Source organism: Lissotriton vulgaris, chromosome 6 (genome assembly GCF_964263255.1).
Source record: "Lissotriton vulgaris chromosome 6, aLisVul1.2, whole genome shotgun sequence".
Classification (NCBI taxonomy): Eukaryota; Metazoa; Chordata; class Amphibia; order Caudata; family Salamandridae; genus Lissotriton; species Lissotriton vulgaris.
Window position 1 is genome coordinate 760,426,342 of NC_141694.1, and position 22,924 is coordinate 760,449,265.

The 22,924-nt window shown below is 42.3% G+C and overlaps 1 protein-coding gene across 1 annotated transcript in view; it reads right to left on the reverse strand.

The window, feature by feature from the left end:
• Window positions 1-22,924, reverse strand: part of RFX6 (regulatory factor X6) — a 465,451-nt gene that overhangs the window by 140,807 nt on the left and 301,720 nt on the right. The window contains exon 9 of the mRNA XM_086925262.1: window positions 7,002-7,115. Within this exon, the coding sequence (XP_086781388.1) occupies window positions 7,002-7,115 (114 nt within the window). The remainder of the gene's footprint in view (window positions 1-7,001; window positions 7,116-22,924) is intronic.

Here is a 22,924-nt window from a genome sequence, read left to right on the forward strand (position 1 = left end):
AACATTATCTTATTTTCTTTTTGCCCTATTTTCGATCTTTAAGGATAGAATCAGCTAACCCCTTTAATGCTAGGCTGCTCACTTGTCCAGTAGCGGCCCGTCCCCTGCCAAAGAGGGGGTACGGCGGGCCCGAGGAGGGATAAGAGAGGTGGAGGGGGGTCAGGGAAAGAAACAAAAAAATTTACCTTCACGCCGCCGCTGTCTCCCATCGCATCATGCTCTTCCTTATTCTGTGCACAGACTCCCAGAATGCACTGCAGGCAATCCTGACGCTGCATGAAAGCTGCGTCAGGATTGGCCTGAGTGCTGGCAACTTGCGCTCTAAGGCAGACTGTGAGCCTGTGTCTGCTCTCTCCAGCCCTAGCAACGCAGCTGGGGCTGGAGAGAGCTTCACTGCGCATGAGGGGTTTGCGCAGTGAAGGGAGTGCCCACCACTCCCCCGTCAGCAGTGTCATCCACTGGACCCACCCCTAAGACAGAATCCTGGAGGCGGGTCCAGGGAATTAAAATAAAACAATGATAAAACATTATTATTATTATCGTTTTATACGCTGGTGGTGCGGGGGTGCGCTCCTTCGCTCTAATGGGGTGGCCGCCGCTGCACTGGTCACAAATGCATGCTTATTTTAATAGCCGACATATCTTTATTAACCCAATGCATCCATTAACAAACTCTCTTCATTTTGCATCAATTTAAGTAGGCGTCTACTCTTAGTACAATTACTGGGATAGGAATATCCTCTGCATAGGGTACAAACAGGTGCACTTGCCTGAATGCCCAACTGGCGGTATTTGTTATTGGCTCAAGCCTCGTGCAGATCTAGGAGCACATTTAAAAGCCCTGTAAGCCGCCGGGACGTCACATTTTCTGACGTTCTAGCGGCGCACAGGCTGTAGCCATATCTACAAAGCCACCTAAAACCACCATGAGTTGCTTTATATGGCCTTGTAGATGTGGAGTAAGACAAGGCAGCGCAAGTCGCTACCTTGCCTTACTCTGCGTAAAAGAGGCATTCCATGGTTGTTGCTGTGGGTGTTCCCACTCAACACCCCTGGAATTTGACGCAGCACCATATTTACAACATCAGGTAAACCTGGGGCATAGCCAACCCTTTGGGCCTCCCTAGAGCAGGCCTAATGAGGATAAATGCTTACTTTTCTCCTTGTTTTTTCCTCTTTTCACATAACAAGAGGAAAACACCGTTCATGATTGTTTTTGTGCAGGTAGGTGCTCTTTGCTGCACAACAACTATCATGCTAACATCACAGACACCCTAGCACCATGGTGCAAGTGTGCCTGCATTGGCGCACGGCTGCAAAATTATTGTTATTGTGCATGTAGGTGCCCCCTGCTGCACAAAAACAATCATGCTAACATCACAGACACCCTAGCACCATGGTGCAAGTGTGCCTGCATTGGCTCATGGCTGCAAAATGTGCACTGGTGCTGGTTGAAAGCACAGGAATGCACAGTATCTTGTAAATACGGTGAATTCTTGTCCTTTTAAATTGGAGTAGGGCAGCAAAGCAAAATGATTTATGACACTGCCCATTGCCAATTCCTTGTAAAAATACCCAACAGTGTATGTGCAGAGGCGTAGGTCTGTTCGTTGACACAAGTTAAGTCCTGGACTTGTCCTGGGGCCTTGAGGGTGGCACCAAGCATGCCTTCTTTTGTCTAACTGTGAACTACCATCCGTCATGGGTTTAGCAGTTAGAGTGATAATGGCAGCATACCAATGAATCTATTGTTGTGGCTAGTATTTTTGTGTTATTGGAATGGAGGCATATTCCCCAACCCATTTAACGTTCTGCTCCTATGCACTAACCAAGACCCTAGTACTAATAACCAGAGTGTTTCTTTGTGCCTGTGCATTACATGCATTGTGTGTATGAGTGAGCCACTGTGATGGAGGCCTTTGGGTTCTGTTTTGGAAGCTCATTGCCTGTTTTTGTGCATAAGATGGAAGTGAGGTTTTTTACTAGACAGTGGAAGTGTATTGCAGACATTCCTGAAGTTGGTGGGAGGAGACATAGACAGTAAAGAAGAAAAAGAGGAGACAGCACTCCTTTAGAATTTTGCAGAGAGGGGCTGAGTTTGTGTCTTTTTGAGCACTGCCATTTGATAGATGGTGAGGTTGAAGGGTGGGACTGCTGTTTGTGTTATTCAGAGTGAGAAGAATTGTTTAGGTGAGGCTAGCCTATTGACTCTTTTCTGATCACTGTTCAATGTGGCTGTCGATAGTCAGTTACAGAAAGCTCACCTCTTTGAGCTTCTGTTGTGGCCTAGAGTGGACAGATGAAAGAGAACTGTCCCCAACTATTTCTAAAAGTGCAGACAGAAAATGCATGTCCATTGTCTGCTTTAATTGCATAACAGGAGATTCATTGACCCAATTTGTTTCCAGTTCCAAGTTTTCTTAGACCAAGGAAGGAATTCTTGAGAGGACTGCTGTGCAAAGGGAGGTAGTGTCTGCATGCCAGACAGCTTCAAAGAGATGACTGGACATCACCTGGAGTCTTGCATGGCTGGGAAGAGATGATCCTCCGCCGTAAGCACTTTGGAGCCAATTTGAGGGTGAGAGAAAAAAGGAACTTCACAAACCTACAGTGGTGTGACAGAATTGAAGCACAACACCAGCTTGAACCCCAGTGGCGTTGGTCTGCCAGCCGAAGAAAAACTAAGAAAGTAGAATCTTAAGCTACACCAGAGAATCTTACCTGAGAGGATAGTACCACTACATCAGAGAAGTATGTCTGTGTGGATGGCACCTCTACACCCTTTAAGTGTGACTCAGTGGCTGTGTCGTTATGAGAAAAGAAATGTGCCCGAGTAGAAAGGGTCACTCCATTTTGAAGGCTGTGCTGGAGTCAGGGTTACAGTCCTCCTGCACAGACTGTGCCAAGGCTGAATGTAAACTTTGAACACACGCATCCTACCTGAGACTCACTAAAGCTCAGAAGTTGGTTTGTCATCAAACAGAGGACTGCATCACAGGAGCCCTGAATTTCCAAAAGGACATGTGCTGCAACCGCCACTGTGCCGGGTGCAGCCCTGCCAAACCGTAGAAGAACCTCCAGCTGACATGTCTCCTCCTAAAAGTGGGCGCAAGAAGATGTCTTAAAGGACACCGCTGACTGCTCATAAAGCACTGAAGGAGCACTGCTGTGATGAGAACTAAGAATCAGGGACTGTTTTAAAATAAAAGAGTGTGCAAGCTTTAACAAGTGGTTCTGTACCTGAGCCTTGATATTTCCCTAGAACTCAAACCCAAATATAGAAACCTGTGTAAGACTGAGGGACACTCAGAAGGAAGAGGGAAAGGAGGACCGGGACCCAAGGCACTGTAGTCCATGCACCAATAAAGTAAGCACTGTTGGAATTGTCCCTTTCTGCAGGGTCATCCCCACACTTTTTGCCTTCAGCCTCCTGTTTTCTGAACCCGTTTTTGCTGGCTTTAAGGACTCTGCACACTTTACCACTGATAACTAGAGCTTGGGTTCTCTCCTTAAATCATGATAGAACAGGCTTACATGCAATTGGCCTATTTCATTTACGTGTAAGTCCCTAGTAAAGTGGTACTCCATGCTCCTGTGGCCTGTACATTAAATGCTAATATTGGGCCTGCAGCAGTGATTGTGCCACCCACTTAAATAGCCCTTTAAACATGTCTCAGTCCTGCCATTGCAGCCTGTGGGCAGTTTTAAATTGTCATTTCAAGATGGAAAAATAAACCTGTTGCCACTGCTAAACCTTCCTTTTTAATACATATAAGTCACCCAGGGTACGCCATAAACAGCTCAGAGAGGTTGGTGCAGTATATTCAAAAATTAGGACATGTACATTTAACTTTTACATGTCCTGGTAGTAAAAAACTCATAAAGCCACTTTTCACTACAGCAAGGCCTACCTCTCCGATAGGATAACTATGGAGTTTAATTAACTGTAACTTCCAATAGGGAGCAGGTGGGAAAGTTTAGTTTAGTGTCTAAAGAATGGCCCTCTTTAATGGTAAAGTAGGATTTTTATTCACAATTTTGAAAATGCCACTTTTAGAAAGTTGCTGCGGTAGCAAATGATGGACTGAATGCTGGATGAACCAAACAATCACTCCCATTCAAGATATCCAGGTTAAATCCATTGTTCTTATGCTCACAACGCCACCCCAGTTTGAACCCAGCCATATGCAATTCAGTCTTGACCCTGTTCCTCAAGGAAACAGTCCAACCTGAACTGCCAAGCCGGGTCCTTCCTGGACCAGAAACAAGCATCCTGGGACCGGTTTCAGGGTAACACCCCTCATCAGTCAGGCTAGCATGAATCCAGTGGCACAGCAAGCAAGGGACCCACGTCTGGATATACCCATCCCATTTAGGGTGAGAAAGTTGGCATTTTCGTGTCCTGACCATTTGGTGCCTGCAGCCTGTTCGTAGAACACAGGCCTAGGTGTAGATAGCAGTTGGTCTTTGTTTATTACTGCCAGACAGTGAGAAAAAAAGTAAGAAAGGTGTTAGCAAGATGGGCCACTCTGAGTTAATGAGAGGGAGGAGATGTCTCCCACCACACTTGCATATCACAAAGGTACTACCTGAGCGCGTCCACAAGGGGTTTCTCTCTAGTCTATTGTGGCCCCAGAAAAGCTGGGCCCAGTAAAGAGAGGAAGAAGATACCTGTCACCTCAAATGGGAGGGGGGTGGAAACCTCTAGACTCTTTTTTCACTTCAAAGTGGACACCAGGTATTAATATTGAACCTTAGACCCAACCCTTCAGTACACCTCTGGACCTGTGGACGCTACCAGGAGGAAGGACTGCAGCCCTGCTGTACTGCCCTGTTGTCTGCTGTCCTCTTGCCTGGGTAAAAAAGACTGAACCTGCATCTGTTAAACCCAGGTTTCCAGAGTGACTTCAAGAGCTAGTTGGCTAGCCTCCTGACTAGAGCTTCAGGGACAGAAGGCTCCAACAAACTAGAACCCAGCACGTGGACTCTGCCACCCCAGTCCTGCACCCTTAGAAGTGGGCTTGAAGGTGTCCTGCCATCTCATCTGTGCATCCAGCAGAAATAACACTTCTCCTCTAGGGTGTGGCCCACCCTTAGCAGAACCAATGCATTGCTTCTGCTGCGTGGACATTCCCGTTGCAAGGACTTTGCTTTTCTGCCCGCAGGCCCATCGGAACTGCTGCTGTGCAATGTATCCTGACTCAGGCCTTTGCATTGCAAGACCCTCGTCATTGGCATCCTCGATGACGACATGCAGGACTCCGCAGCGTAAGCTTCCTCAGAACCAGCCGGTGAGCTGCGCAGCTCGACGCAGGACTCTGTATCGCAAGCCCTTCGTTTATGGCATCCTCAATGATAATGCAGGACCTTTGTAGCTTCGCAGCTGCTAGGAATCGTCACTAAGCGATGCATCCTTGACACAGGACTCCAAAATGCTTCACAACCAGAATTAAGTTACTCTTCGGCAGAACTAACTGGGTCCCTATAGCCGGCCTGCACTCCATCACGGGCAACCTGAACTTGTGACTTTGTCCAGGCCTCGCGCAACCAGATACCCATAGTTGGCCTTTGAAAATATATATCTTTGGTTCTACTTATATGTCTGCTGTTTTGGTCTTTATTTCTTTATTAAAATGTACTCTATTGTTTTTAATTGGTGTTGTATTTTTCTTGTGTGTGTTTTCTCTTTATTACCATTTGAAGTGCTGCATAAATAGCTTCATTGCCTCAAAGTTAAACCTTACTGCTTTGTGGAAAGCTACCAGAGGGCTGAGCACAGGTTAATTTGGGGTTTGATTGTAAATTCACCTTAACAAGTTTTGTGGTTGCTCCAAAAGTAGGATTTCACTTCCCTCAAACGCTAACCTAATTTCTTAAACTGTGCTCCTAGCCAGTTGTGTGCAGTCTAAAGGTACATTTCTTTATTAAAAAAAAAAAAACACTGGGTCGAACAACTAGTTTTGTGCTGCTGGGTGATTGTTTAGTTCTGAGTTTATGCACCCCCACTCCATCTCCCTCAGAAACTTCTAACTGCTAATACTGATAGTCAATTTGTGAAGGGTTGAATGACGATCCCCCGACACAACGCTGATGCACAGTAGCCCCTGCTTGTCCCCCAGCTCACAAAATGTTGTCTGGCAGCAAGAAAAATATTTAAATGTATAAAACAAGAAGACCAGAACCGAATTTTCAAAATGCTTATTCATATAATTTAAAACTCTAACAAATTCAATGAAACAATAAAAGACACAGAATTCAGAATAAAAAAGATCATTTATGCATAGTCCTGCTTAATACTTGTAACAATACCCATAATGGAACCAGGCCCTAATAAAATGCAACATTACTGTGTGACCTTAAGGGAGTGTATGAAGCATTTTCTAGATCTCAACTACAGGCAGCTTTAGAGGTTTGTGGAAGAATATAATAGGCATGACTTTGGCATAACATCCTGAAGGGAATCCTTTCCAAAAATACACGTTTTCAATTATGTACAAAAAACGTTATTTTTATTATCATTTTCGCAACAAGAATAGTTGTTTTTGTGCGACGAAATCCGCTTTTATCAGGACATGTGATAAGCATTCATCCTGATTAATTTAAAATTATCTGGCCTGGTAACTTACGAAATTGTATTTTTTTTTAAGTTGATAAAAAAAAGTTCATGAAATTCTAGAAAAAATGGTCTCACAATTTCACGTACTTAGCCACAATACCTCTAAAAATGTGCCTCTGAAATGATTAAATTGAGAAAGGATGTAGTCTGCAGGTGTGGTTTTACGTTTCATATTTCTTGGCAGATTTGATCTGCGTGGTAGTATATTTCTATGACTGAAAAATAAATCTATAAATTATTGCTGGTGCCATATTGGACAATAATATATTTTATTCGCGCGTTCTGTGCTTGCATTTGCAGACCCAAGTACCCCTTTCTTATTTTGAACCACACGAGGCGAGAATATTTGCAAATCTTCTATTCGTTCCAAAGTGAACCTACATACCTTGTAGAGAATGGAGTCGCACACACAGAAGATATCTATGATAACTGGATTTTCAAGCAAGGGAAGAAGGTGATCAGGCATTCCTTGCCAAAAATGTAATATGAAGTGCTGAATCTGAAATAGATAAAATCAGGACTATATTTAAATAACAAAATAATGCACATTTTATGTGTAAGAAGCTTGACATTTTGTTATCACGCTAAGGTTCGACGAAGATTCTAAAACAAATACAATAGTCATTTGGTGCCACTGAGATAATCTGTGATTATCTTAGAATAATTAAATATGTTCACGAATTACAAGCACATCCGCCCTTCTGATATCAGTAACTGAAATGTGTTCACCACAATTCGTCCAAAAAGGGCTTAAAAGAGGTTGAATGAGGGAATATATTAATCACAACACTGGTAAAAACTAAGCACAGAGCTTTGCTTGGACGAAAGGTCAGTATATCACTGGTATCACCTTTAAACCAGCAGACCAGGAGATTGAAAGGAGCTGCATGTTGATTCATGATACAATTAATTACAATCAAGTAATTCTCAATCAATTGTCCACACAATACACCAAGCTGAAATTCCGTCCTTCACCTGAGAAAAGTGGCACCTTCCACAGATCTACTGAACTGCCTTACAAACAGGTATGCTCTGTCAAAACAATCCTAATTCCTGAACAAAACTATGACATAGAGTATACATTAAGTATACACTGCAACTTTACATAAATAATTCCATAATCTGCCTGAAAACTAATCGTTTCAAGATGTAGATCTATTTTGGTACCACACAACACATTTAGTTATTTATGAAACAATTTGCCTCAAACACAAGGACATACAACAGAGACAGTACATATTTGATTAATACGACTGAGGACTGTTTGATGGGGCACAGGGTAGATAGCAGCTATTGGAGCCCAACTGTAGTACTTGAGGTCCTTTCTATTTGTAGTCTTTGGGTCTGTCATACTATGGCTCCGCAAATTAGACCAAGTCCAATTTTTCTGTACTTGACTCACAAGGGCGCAACTGATCTAGAGTTTGGCAGATGAGTACTTCATCATAAATGTAATGGACATCCCATCAACCTAATCACAAGTGCATTATAGTCTAAAGTTTTTGACAGAGTTCCCATCCACTAAGCTCTAAGGCAGGTCCTTGGTTCGTTTGGCTGGCATCAGACCGTTTTTCAAGCTATTTTACACACACAGTTCACAAACCCCAAGGTTATCTACTTCTAGTAGTGAGCCAGTGTGGGACAGACATGTTGAGTGATCCTGCTCCTAAAACAGTGGTGTCTGTGATTTTCGGGCTGCTATAGCATCCATGTTTGGAACTTGAAAACGTCAGGGATTTGAACACAGTAGCTTACTACAGCAGCTCTCAAGTTTGGCAATTGTCACCTCCCTAGGCAAAGTGAAGAAGCAACACTGGTACAGCAGGTGAGGCCTCCAGACTGATCTTGACAACAAGGCTGAGTCTAGCAGTTGCAGTCTCCAGTCCGATCAGGGAGCACATGTTGGTATTTATACAACACACATTGCCTAATGTTGGCTACAGCTGCACCAGTTTCTCAGCCAAGGTGGGCTGTCAATCTGCCTCTGTAATTTTTTCTGTAGAAGGCTTGGTGAGGTTCAGCACGGGAACGATTTAGAGAAACACGCTGTACACACTCCTGGAGGTCTCATACTCCAAAGAAATTCCTCATTGACTAAAACTTTCCTTAGGCCCCTCCCCCTTTTTTACTGCAGATGTATTGATCACAATCTACAAAAACAGTAAGGTACTACAGAAGCATCTAACCCAAATCGGGAGACCTTTAACTGGCTTTTCCACAAACTAAAGGCCACACTACCTCTCAAAGTCAACTATCAACTCCCCATATGATATATGATGCCCACACCTGGCAAGATCCTCCACCCATTTCAGAACATAACAATGAGAACACCTTTAGCTTTCCAATGCACTCTGGGCCATCATCTGTAATATAAATACTTGGCATGACAGAGAACTATTCACTAGCCCGAGGTAGTCTCAGTCACGAGAATCCTGGTGCCACCTCCCACCTTTATATGCAGATTGACATCCCAACCCACCACCACCGCCCACATAACCACAGCCATGTGGCAATCTTCCAAAAATCATTCAGACCCCACCCTCCTCCCAGGTGGCCTCTTAGGAGTGAAAGAGATACATGATCATTATCACACAACAATAATGGCCACTATGAATGCAGTGGTCCCACTTCAACTCAAAAGACACCATCACAAAATGGCTCATCCCTGGTACAACCACCACTTAAATGTAGAAATGAGGGTTCTAAGACTTGCAAAGAAAGCTCGTAGACATAATTCCTAATGACACATCCAAAATGACTATGGAAAGATAGAAACTACTACAAAAATGAACATATGTGTTAGACCTGGCATCATTTGGCATTATTTCCCCTTTCTTTTTGCTTCTGACCCCCTGTTTTTGACTGTGTGCTGAACTTCATTTTGCTGGTTTTAGGACTTTGGGCACTTGTTCACTGCAGACAGGTGCTAAAGTTCATGTGCTCTGTGCCTAAAATGTAATGGCATTTGGTTTCTCCATGATTGCCATATTCGATGTACTGATAAGTCCCTAGTACACTGCACTACATGTGTCCAGGGCCTGTAAATCAAATGCTACTAGTGGGCCTGCAGCACTGATTGTGCCACCCACACAAGTAGCCCTTCAACCATGTCTCAGGCCTGCCACTGCAGAGCCTGCAGGTGCAGTTTTACCCTGCCATTTTGACCTGGTAACTTCACCAACCTTCCTAGCCAAACCTTCCCTTTTATTTCATGTAAGGCATCGCCAAGGTAGTCCCTAGGTAGTACAATGGGCAGGGTGCAGTGTAGTTAAAAGGTAGGACATGTACGTTTGAATTTTACATGTTCTGGTAGTGAAAACTGCTAAATTCATTTTTCACTATAGCAAGGCCTATCTCTCTGATAAATTTTGCATTGAAGCTGCCTCTTAACACTTTACAAGAGTAACTTCCAATTGGGAGCAGATAGAACACTTGAGTTTGGTGTCTCTGGACTCACAATTTCAAAACACATCTTTTTGTGTAGTTGGTTTTCAAATTACAGGTTTGTAAAGGCCACATTTGTAAACCTGGCATTTTCTTACATTAACAAATCTGTGCCTCTGCCTGTCCGTAGAATACACTTCTGGGTCAGGGTGACAGCTGGGCTGTGTGTATTCCCTCTAGACAGAGAGGTGTGCCTTGCATATTCTGATGACCCATCACCAGGCTGATGGGTCTTCCTAAGATAGAGTGGCAGGAGGAACTGGCAATTACACCTGAATAGGGCTGCGTCTGTCCCCAAAAAAAGATCTGCATACCCCCTCTAGTGTGGCCAGAGTCAAGGCCAGGATGGGCAAGGGTTTGTGCACTACAAAGACCTTTCTTGAAGTCACCCTACTTCAAAGGCTAAATTGAGTATAAGTACTGGACCACTGACACCATATACTCAGAACACTTCTGGACTGAGGACATTTCTCCAGGAAGAAGAGCTGTTGTGCTGCCAAGAGGGACTGCCTCTTTTCTGCTTGCTTTGCTGTTTTGGCCTGCTACTTCTGGCCTGTGAGTTAGAGGACTGGACTTTGCTCTCTACATCCTGCATTTCTAAAGGTTCTCCAGGGACTTGTTGGGTTTGCCGCCTGTTGGAAGTCTCAAGGATATCAAATACGGATCACTGACAGAACATCGACAGTCAAAATATCGAGAGGACAAAATATCGAGGTCAAAATATCGACTGCAAAAATATCGACTTCCTATCTTCAAACAGGTAAGTACAAAAATATTGACTCCAAAATATCGAGTGTAAAAAACATGGACTGTCAAAATAATGAATTTTTTAAATGTCTTAAAAGTAAATTAAAAGTAATATAGTAATACATTAAATTAATTTAAACATATTTAAAATACTTAAATAAACATAAAATTGAGAAATAATTAATGTAACTTAAAAAAAAATATATTTTTAATACATATATATATATATATACATATTATTTGCAAAACATATACAATATTTTTACCGTAGGATAGCGAAAGGGTTACATTTACTTTAACGACTCCAGTGAGTGCAACAGTAGGGAAAGCATCGGATAGCGTAGGGGTAAAAATTACTATTCCCACTCCAGCGAGAGCAACAGTAGGGAAAGCGTTGGATAGCGTAGGGGTAATGAATACTATTCCCACTCCAGAGAGTGCACCAGTAGGTAAAGTGTTGTATAGCGTAGGTGTAAAAATTACTATTCCCACTCCAGAGAGTGCAACAGTAGGGAAAGCGTTGGATAGCCTAGGGGTAAAAATTACTATTCCTACTCCCAAGAGTGCAACAGTAGGGAAAGCGTTGAATAGCGTAGGGATAAAAATGACTATTGCCACTCCAGTGAGTGCAACAGTAGGAAAAGCGTTGGATAGCGTAGGGGTAAAAATTACTATTCTAACTCCAGAGAGTGCAACAGTAGGGAAAGCGTTGGATAGCGTAGGGGTACAAATTACTATTCTCACTTCAGAGAGTGCAACAGTAGGGAAAGCGTTGGATAGCGTAGAGGTAAAAATTACTATTCCCACTCCAGAGAGTGCAAAAGTAGGGAAAGCTTTGGATAGCGTAGGGGTAAAAATTACTATTCCCACTCCAGCAAGTGCAACAGTAGGGAGAACACTGGATAGTATAGGGGTAAAAATTACTATTACCACTCCAGAGAGTGCAACAGTAGGGAAAGCGTTGGATAGCGTAGAGGTAAACATTACTGTTCCCACTCCAGTGAGTGCAACAGTAGGGAAAGCGTTGGATAGCTTAGGGGTTTAAATTACTATTCCAACTCCAGTGAGTGTAACAGTAGGGTAATCGTTGGATAGCATAGGGGTAAAAATTACTATTCCAACTCCAGAGAGTGCAACAGTAGGGAAAGCGTTGGATAGCGTAGGGTTAAAAATTACTATTCCGACTCCAGTGAGTGCAACAGTAGGGAAAGCGTTGGAAAGCGTAGGGGTAAAATTACTATTCCCACTCCAGTGAGTGCAACAGTAGGGAAAGCGTTGGATAGCGTAGGGGTAAAAATTACTATTCCCACTCCAGTGAGTGCAACAGTAGGGAAAGTGTTGGATAGCGTATGGGTAAAAATTACTATCCAACTCCAGAGAGTGCAACAGTAGGGAAAACGTTTGGATAGCGTAGGGGTAAAAATTACTATTACCACTCCAGAGAGTGCAGGAGTAGGGAAAGCGTTGGATAGCGTAGGGGTAAAAATTACTATTCCCACTCCAGTGAGTGCAACAGTAGGGAAAGCGTTGGATAGCGTAGGGGTAAAAATTACTATTCCCACTCCAGTGAATGCAACAGTAGGGAAAGCGTTGGATAGCGTAGGGGTAAAAATTACTATTCCCACTCCAGTGAGTGCAACAGTAGGGAAAGCGTTGGATAGCGTAGGGTAAAAATTACTATTCCCACTCCAGTGAGTGCAACAGAAGAAAAAGCGTTGGATAGCGTAGGGGTAAAAATTACTACTCCAACTCCAGTGAGTGCAACAGTAGAGAAAGCGTTGGATAGCGTAGAGGTAAAATTACTATTCCAACTACAGTAAGTGCAATAGTAGGGCAAGTAAATAATTCTTATTTAAATATAAATAATATAAATAGTAACACCAATTACAAATTAATTAAAATATTTTACAATTGTGTAAAATATATTAAATAAACAATTTAAAATACAAATAAAAATTATTTAATAATAGAAATTACCTACTTATAGTAAATATTTACCTATTAATAATAAAATAATTAACAATTTAAAAGTATTTTTAAAAATTAACTCAATACATTTTTTATTGAAAAATGTAATTACTTACAATTAAATTACTTAACAAGCTATTCCTCTAAAACACACAACCCAGTACAGAAATTAATTTAATAAAAGTAACATAATTATCAATTAATCAATTACAATAAATTACAAAATATATTTTAATTAATTACAAATTATTAAATATTTCACAATTAATTCTAAATAAATATCAATAATTACAATAACATATTTAAATAATTATAATTAAATTACTTCCCACCCTATTCCCCTATAAACCCACAACCTGCTACAGAAAATAAATTACTAAAATTAACATATTTATCAATTAATCAAATAAATTTAATTACCAATTATATTTTAATTAATTGTCAATTAATAATTAATTAACAATAATTGTAAGTAAATACCCAAAAATTAAATTACATATTTAATTATTTATAATAAAATTACTTCCCCCCCTAGTCCCCTATAAACCCACAACTCTCTACATTAAAAGAAATTCATAACTTTAACATATTTATCAATTAATCAATTAAAATTAATTACCAATTATATTTTAATTAATTGCCATTTTTCAATTAACAAATAATTCTAAATAAATACCAATACCTAAAATAACATATTTAATTTATTATAATTAAATTATTACCCACCCTATTCCCCTATAAACCCACAACCCGCTACAGAAAGTAAATTATAAAAAATAAAATATTCATCAATTAATCAATTAAAATTAATTAGCAATTATATTTTAATTGATTACCAATTAATAATAATTTAACAATTAATTCTAACTAAATATCAATAAATAAAATAACATATTTAATTAATTATAATTAAATTACTTTCCACCCTATTCCCCTATAAACCCACAACCCGCTACAGAATTATATTACACAAAAATTAAACATTAATAGTAACTTACCTTAAATTCGATATTTTTGTTGTCTATATTCTGTCTAGTCGATATTATGTCCATTCTATATTTTTGATTCAATATTATTGCTATTCTAGTCGATATTAATTTTTTCTAGTCAATATTTTTGTAGTTTATATTATGTCTCGTCGATATTATGTCTATTCTATATTTTTAACTCAATATTATGTCTAGTCAAAATTAAAAACTCGATATTTTGACTAGTTACCATCAAATACTTCACGTGCATATTACTACCAGTACCTGGGCTTCTCTGCTGTGAGTCCTGCTTTGCAAAGTGGGACCAAATCTAGTCCTGGGTCCTTGGAAGTTAGTGTTTGTGCTACAACCTAAGAAACCAATGCATTAACTCCAGAGCATGATTTTGAATTCGGCGCATCCCTGAGAAACTGACACATCACCGCTACCTGCACCAAAGTGGTGGTCCCCACCTGCAGAGTGTGTGACGCATCAACCTTGACTCACAACGCCACACCGACATTTCTGATGCACCACCGTTGCTGCATCAAAGTCGTGGTCAATGCTTGCAGAGTGTGCAATGCAACAACTTTGACTTCCAACGCAGCTTCGAATTTGCCACACTGCCTCGAAGAACTGCTGCTGCTTGAGTCTCAGACATTGTTTTACTGATGTCTGAACTGCACTGTCCCACTCGGATGCTTCCCCGGCCCAGCGTGGCTTCTCCTCAACACATCGCCTCCAGCCCAGCGGTTTGACTTTGACACAACAGCACTGATGTACCATGCTTTTTGCACATCAAGACCTTGCTTGACTTCAAAAGCAACACATCACCTGTGACAGCCATGCATCACCTCCAGAATTCAACACATCATCCCTGAGCATCGACGCAACCAGATAGACCCAGTTGGAGCTATTGACTTCTAAGCACTGCATTTTGATTTATTGTTGCAAAATTCATTTCTAGACTTATGTATGTTGGATTTTAGTCGTTTTGGTCTTGTTCTACTCTATCTATCTATTGGATATATTTCAAAATTGGTGAGGACTACTTTTGTGGTGCTTTCACTGTGTTACTGTGTTTCACTGTGGTACTTTGTATGTGTTCACAAATACTTTACACATTGTCTCTTTAGTTTAGCTTAACTGCTCTATGCCAAAATAACAATAACTTTTAGTGTGCACTACACGTACCCTGAATAGAGTGGTGGTCCCTGCTGGGACAGGGTGCATACCTCTGCCAACTAGAGACCCATATCCTAACATTGGTGGCAGCAGTGAGGCTAGGATTTGTATTGTGCAATACATACAGTGATTGGTATAAACTACTTCCACATCTCAGACCATTACGTACCAATATACTATTTTTCATTGTTCACTTTGGCAACCTTTTGAGTTTTTGCAACAACCATATTTAAGCAGGAGAGCCATGAGCTTTACCTCAAGTACTGAGGTTTGAGCTGAAGAAGTTGGAAACCTACACAGTGTCTCAGCTCAAAGGTTAATGCAGGTGCTCAAATGTTCTTTTAAAGGCCTCACTAAAAAGGAGGCGCTACAAAAGGTGCTGAGGGACTGGTTAGCACTAAGGGATACAGCTGTGCACCCAGAAGATGGGAATGTTGTTGTGGAGAATGAATAACAAAGTCTGCATTGAGGGTGGCTGGAGGAGCCTGCATTGTCTATGGGGTTGGGGGGTCCAACAGAACTGTAAGTAGTCTTTCCTCTAAAGGTCTTTCTTCAGTAGAGTTGAAGTACAGGCAGGAAGAAAATGAGCTCCAGTGTGAGCTGGCAAAACTCAATGTGGGTGTGGAAAAACAGAAATTGGCAATGGGGAAAGATAAACTGGCCAAGGAGGAGAATAAAATGCTTATAGCTAAGGAGCTGAGATTGAAGGGCTGGATTAGAAAGTCAAGAGGGCTGAGTCCAGCACAGATGGTGGCTGCATATCTTCAGCATACTCGAAGGGAAAAGTACACATACCCAAGAGTCTGGGGCCTTATAATGGAGTAGGAGATGACATAGATCGGTGGTTTCAGGCCCACAAGATAGCTTTGCAACTGCGCAGGATTTAAGAGAGGTTTGTGGAGGCATTTCGCAGTGGATGGGAGGGACACCTTACTGGCCATTGTGGAAGAGGACAAGACAAAGTAAGCTGTCATGAAGGAGGCCCTAATCAGGAGATATGGTCTGATCTCAGAGAGATACAGGCAAAAGTGTAGGTTAAGTGCGAAACTTGGTCTTCAAACATGGGTAGAGTGTGTTGATTCTTTCTGCAGAGCACTGAATGGTTGGGTGAAGGGCAGTGAGGTAACAGATTTTCAGGGGCGGTACAATTTGATTGAACAAGAGTACATACTTAGTCTTTGCTTTCCAGAGCTGTGTCAGCACATGATTTACAGTAGGCTCTCTGACCCAAGGAAGCTTGGCAAGGAGGCGGACCACTGAAGCAGCACCAGGATCCACAAGAAGTAGTGTGTGGGAACCTCAGCCAAGGGTGAGCAGGGTCCCTAAAAGAAGTAGGGGGGGCAAAAATAACAGTATAAAAGTAAGGAGTTCTCTAAAGGACCCCAAAAATTAGTTACCGGGGAAAAGAGTCCCAACCCTCTGATAAGTGGAAGAAATGGTCCCCTATATGAAAGCCTGAAGGAAAGGGACACCTGAAATGTTTTCAGGTTAATCTGGAAGGGCACTCCAAGTGTCCCAAGTGGAACAGCGCCCTATTGGTAGACAGTAAATTTGGAATGTCTTGTGTAGCACTTGGGGGGAGTTGATTCCACTTAGTGGTGGGGAGCCAGCTGAGAATACCCTTGTGTCCCTTGATGATAGCGAGATGGTCCAGAGAACCCTAATGTTTGACAATACTAGAAGGTAGAGGCAGCGGGCGACCATCATTGGGAAGAGGGTGGAGGCTCTGAGAGACACAGGAGCCAGCATGACAACCATCTGGTGTCACATGGGGTCTTCAGAGCAGGTAGTCCCTAATGTGGTCCATCAAGTAATTGCTGCAGACAACAGTGAGTGCCCACGTTTGGTGGCTCAGATCCCTTTGAATGTGTGTCTCAGGTTGCTTGAGGCTAGCTGTGAGTCCATCCATGCCTGTGGATTGTCTGCTGGGCAATGACCTGGACCATCCCACCTGGAAGGAGGTGGACCTCAGGTCATACTAGGAGATGTTGGGGTTACTTGAGTGGGTGTGGCTGACCACATGGACCATGGTGCCATATGAGGGTGGTCAAAAGGACCTGGAGCCTGAAACAGTGGCCCAGGTCCCTACCAAAAATAGGAAGAGCAAGGAACACAGGAAACCCACTCCAGAAATTCCCACAGTCCAGTAGGAGGCTGAACCTAAGGTGGACACCCTGGAACCTACAGGGGAAGATGTTGCCAAACTGGGGGACTTGCCTGAGCTGTCCCGGGCAGCAGGACAGAGTTCCCTTCAAGGAGGAGTTCTGAACTGTGCAGAAAGAGTGCCTTACTATTTGGGTCTTTGGGAACAGGCCAAGGCCCAGATGCTGGGCACACCTCTGAAACTCATCTGATTCACTGGGAGAATGATCTCCTGTATAGCGAGCCTAGGGTTGCTGAGCCTGGGCCAGCCCATGGGCTGTTGTTACCCTAGCACTTCAGAACCTTCCTACTGGGTTTGGGTAATGATGTGCCACAGGCCGATCTTTTGGGATAGGTCAATACTTTTAACAGGCTGGTCACCTACTTTTATGGCCTCAAATATGTTCTGCTGATCTTGTCCCACCTGCCAGGCAATAGTAAGACAGGGGGGAGATGTAAGGCTCCTGCACAACCTCTTCTTGTCGTGAGCACCCCTTTCGAATGGGTGGGCATTGACATTGTGGGGTCTCTGGATCCCAAAACATGGGCAGTATGTTTATTCTGGTCTTGGTGGACCATGCCACCGGGTACCCAGAAGCTGTCCCTCTGTGGACGGTGACTACACCCACTGTGGCCAGGGCACAAATGGGGATGTTTACCAACATGGGTTTCCCCAAGGAGGTGATATCTGACTGCAGTACCAACTTAATTTCCATGTTCATGAAGGCACTGTGGAAGGCATGTGAAGTATCCTGCAAGTTCTCCACCCCTTACCACCTCGAAACCTATGGGTTGGTTGAAAGGTTCAACTGTACCCTCAAAGGCATGATTATGGTTCTCTCTGAAGCCATGTGACACAAATGAGATGTCCTCTTGCCATGTCTTTTATTTACCTACAGGGAGGTACCTGAGAAGGGGGTTGGCTTCAGCCCTTTTGAACCTCTGTATAGACATCCTGTGAGAGGACCTCTCAGTTAGTGAAGAAGAGCTGGGAGCAAGCTCCTAGGAAGGACCCTCATCCTTGACAAGTCTGGATCTGCAGGAGTGTCATATCCTCTTTATGTTCTGTCACCTCCTTTTCCCCTTAGCCTGGGTCTTTGTTACCATTCTTAACCTAATTCAAGGGGTGAATTCATCTTCAGGGAGATAATCAAGGATTGGCCTTGTTGTCCTCACAGCCACAGTACTCAGTCCATGACGTGTCCTTATTTTGCATCTCTTTCAATACTTTTATGTGATGAGAATGCACTGATTACTTTGAATGACGTTTAGTTGTTCACACTATAGGGATCTTATTTGTGTTGTGATAACTTTCTTAAAAGTTTTGATTTGACTTTTCCAGACTTACCATTGTTTTTTGCAAAAGGGAATTAGTCTTGCTGCCTTTTTCAACTGGTTTCTTGAACCAACCTTATGTTTATATATAGATGCTTATAATTCTTTTCCTTTCTTTAAGGTAAATATAATTGTCCAAGACAACGTATCCTATTGAAAACCCCACACATTGTTTAATATGTACTTTGAAATGTTGATGACATTCATTTCATCATCTAATTAAAAAATATGCCAGAACAAGTGAATGTTCACATATTATTAGTAGAAATTGGAAAACCTTGATGAAGTTTCATGTGTGCTTTTCTCTTAAAAATTCACATACACATGATATACAGCAGACAGGTAAGATCTTTAGCAATCAATGTGGCCCACTGATGAGCTATCTCACATCTTTGTCTCAACTCAGAGATTTCTCACCAAGGTTAAGAACCATGCAGCTCTTGAGAAAAATTGTGAAGGTGAAGCATTCACACCAATACTACTCACAGTCATGATGGAAGGCAAGGCCTCAAATAATGAATGCCAAGTGGCTGATGGTAGGTAGGGTGGTGTAAGATTGTTGGGAGTTTGGGAAGTTTTAGGAGAGTATATGTTAAAGAATTATCTAATGGGTTATGTTCTCTTGAAGAGGTCTACTGTAGAACAGCATGGTATGCCTTCAGGAGGAGACTTAGTAACGTGATGGACATTTCTGAGATGTTCTATATCTTTAACACATTGAGGCAATTATTTGTATTTTCTTATGTAAAACAATAACATGCTTCATCTAAAAAACACTTACACTTGTCATCTCTTCAAACACTGCTTGACACATTAATTTGTCCAATTTGAGCATAAATTAGGTACTCTATTGTATTATGAGCCTACTTAAGTAAACTGGTCACTGGAATGTCTTGGAATGCAGTTTTCTAGAAGATGTATTAACACTTTGCTGAGTCACAAGTAAGAACCATGGAACTATGGATGGTTACTTTATTTTGTCCTACTCCAAATAAGATCCATTATTAGAACTTAATTGTGAATATTGTTTAGCTCTTATAAATAACACAAATATCTCTGAGGTGGACTGCTTCCCAAATAGCCAAATTAAACAGAGCATATTGTTGTCAGCTAAGAAAAAAAACATTTATATAAAAGAAGCCAATAAATGGTTTAAATTGCCATATGTAATGATAGTCCTTCACATATATAGAAAATTTACATAAGAGAAGAATGGCTATAATCACTGAGCCTAGTTTTGATATCAAGCAATGTGCTTCACCATTACCATGAATCACTTTCGATCATAACAATCTATACAATACATAGTCTTTATTTGGAAATCTGTACAACTTGGTTAACTGGATAGACACATGAAGCGGCATTACATACACTTGCAATACTGGACTTATGAGTTGGATAGATAGGTATCTAGGGGATATCGCATTGCCTTCCATAAGACCCATTGTATCAAAGCCTGGTATTCCCCTGTGAAGAAAGATCAAACCCAGTTTAGAAAGTGCAGAAACACACCTGGAAAAAATGACCTGATAGAGCTGGGCGACCAGTCCTGAAGTAAGGCAGCCTGGTTGCTACTCAACTCACTGCAGTGGCAGAGGGGATGATTCAGTGCTCCCCCAGTAGTCTGGATCCGGCCATGATGTAGAACACCAATCAAACTACTCCTCCCCACCTCTCACCACCCACACAGCAATCTCCTGTTGCCCCCTTTTCACATTTACCATCTGCTCTGAGTCATTAATAAATCTGAGCTGAATGTTTCCTGGAACTGGACAAAATCTGTGGAAAGGGCTTGATATTTCTGCTACCTACTGGTTATTCCCCATTCTAGGGACTTTAACTCATAATTGCTGAATTCTGGTCATCTATCTGTCATTCCCTGCTCCTGTCTTACACTGACATCATCTGTGTTTTACAGGCCAGTATGTTCTCCTGTATGTGCGTTGTCTGTGTGTTGATTTTGGGACATGGGTACCTGGATCTTACAGGCTTATCCTAGCACTTCTCTAGTAGTCCACTATTTCTAACTCTCTATCATGCCATGATTACTCACACTTCCGCCAGCCCTTGAGATATACCTCCCACTCTCTCCTTCTCCCTCTTTCATTCTCCTGTAGCTCATTTTCCTCTCCTATTTTCTTCTTGCCAACCAGACTTCTGAGTATGGCTATGGCTACCACTTAGGATTAGAGAATATCATTCCACCCATAAGTCTCCTTCCTCATTCCATCTCCTTTGATATCTAATTTCTTAACCTTCTCTTTTGGGAGAATCCCTCCTTCTTTCCCCACTATGGAGGTAATAAGTTTCTAGAATGGCTTAGCACTTTGATATCTTCAGGTTTAGTGTGCTTTACAAATTCTTTTTTTTCATGTAATTTCATTGTTTTCATTTCATTTCCACACACGTGTCACATCTTGCACTTTAAGATGACCCTAAAGCAGCATAAAGACCCATGCATGCAAACAACATTACCTAAAACATGCTGGTTCGTCTGTGTGTATGGGTGACTACATATTCTGTGGTCTGTGTGTATGAGTGCCAACATGTCTGTGTGCCTGCATGCCCATTTGTCTGCTGATCTATGTTTGTGTGTGTGGCAATAGGTCTGCTGGTCTATGTGCATAGATGTCTTTGCAGGTATTCTATCATACTTGCATGTATGTGCTGTGTATCTCAGCGTGTGTATGGATGTTGTGTGCCTATCTGCATGCATGCCTGTACATTACAAAAGTGAACCATATTAGCTTTGTCATTTCTTTAGAATCGTCTGTCTGCATTTCATCTTCCCTTGCTGGAGCCTCGTGCAATGCCAAAAACTCGGGGCGCGGAGCTGGGGAGCCAACAGCACCTAACACATAGCTCTGTGACTAATGGACACCATACCTGGACTGGCTTCCATGCTCAGAATTTGCACATACATGTGTGCAATCTACAGTGCGTGCAAGCAGATCTATTCGAAATGTCTTGCAGTCTATCTGGAAATGTAGCCTTACACAAAATATGCTTTTTTACAGTCTGTCCATTAGCAGATTAGAAAAGCAGCTGTGAATACGGTCTTTCAAGCCTCCTTTATCATCAAGGCTATCTATGTATGTCCACTTACATTAGTCTATGGAAATAGGGTTTTAAATATTTTAGTAATTTAGTATTGGTGAAACTCCTCCTATGAAGATTGGCATAAAACTCTCACAACAGCTTCACTCCATTAAAGAATTTTATCGGCAGTGTCACTTGGTAGTTTTTAAGTTTCGCCTGCACTGCAGTTGTACTGTGCTTGTGAAATCTATTGTATTCAATATAAAGCTTAAAAGGGGACTTCATCCCTTCCCCTTGCTTTGCATTGATTTCCGTGCTTGCAACTTACTTTTCTCTGTTTTCAACTGGCTCGAGTGCTTGTTCTTATCAGTGTACCATGGCTAAATTACTATTTTCATGAGCTCTTGTGGAACTTATTTTAAGTGTATCAGCACCCCTGCTGTCACTAAAAGATCTACATCCTTACTTTGAAGCAATAGATCTGCGCGAGTGCCATGGGCTGAGTACACTGTGCTGGTCTCAGTGAAGCCCTTGAGATCGCAGTTCTGCCTGCTTTGTTTTGCTCCCATCGCAACAGCACACACCAGTCCCCCCTCGGGCAACACTCACTCACCAGTCCTCCGAGGGCTGAAACAGGTGCCCACTCTAGTTCTCCCGTTTTAGGTCGAGCCTAGCGCAGCGCGCTTGTGCTGCTCTATGGGAGGCTTCTCTGAGCACTCCAAACTTTTCCGTGTGGCTAGGACTTCCCCCACGCATTAGGTTGGTTGTTGCCTGTGTCATTTATTTTTCATAGCCTGCAAATTGCTAATTGCGGGCGCATGTCTCACCTCTTTGGCAAATGTTCCCTCCCACAGCGTTTTGCTTGCGGGAGCGAGCATCGGCGCGCAGGGTGTCAGCTGCATTCCTTGCATTCCTTGCAGTGCACGTACACCACTCGGGGTCTTCTTGTCCCATTCCTTGCAGTGCGCGCGCCTCACTCGCAGTCTTCTTATTGAATTTTCCTGTAGGAGAGGAAGTGTGACACTGCAAGGTGCACTTCAAATGCACAGTGCATCCTTCGGAGCTAGTGAACAATCATATTTCTTTTATGCCATCGTTTAACTAACATGCATCACACAGTTATCTACTAAACCGGAAGGTGGAACATTAGAAACAAACTGGCAAACGATAGTGATAAGTAAACACAGGGGCGTAACACAGGCCCCCGCAGCCCATGCGATGCGGGGGGGCCCCCAGGCTCCAGGGGGCCCCCTCCCCGCCCAGTGTCATATGCCACCTGACATCAGAACAGAACTCCTGCAACACACTGCCGGGAAACAGGACACGTTTTACCAGCAACCATTTGTGTTTTTTTAAAATGTAAAATGCTTCAGAAAATGTCGTACTGTGTCTCTCTCTCTCCCAAACGTCAGCGTTTTCAATAGGGCACTCAGCCTCAGCCATAACAATATGATATTACTTGCGACGGCCTCACGTTACG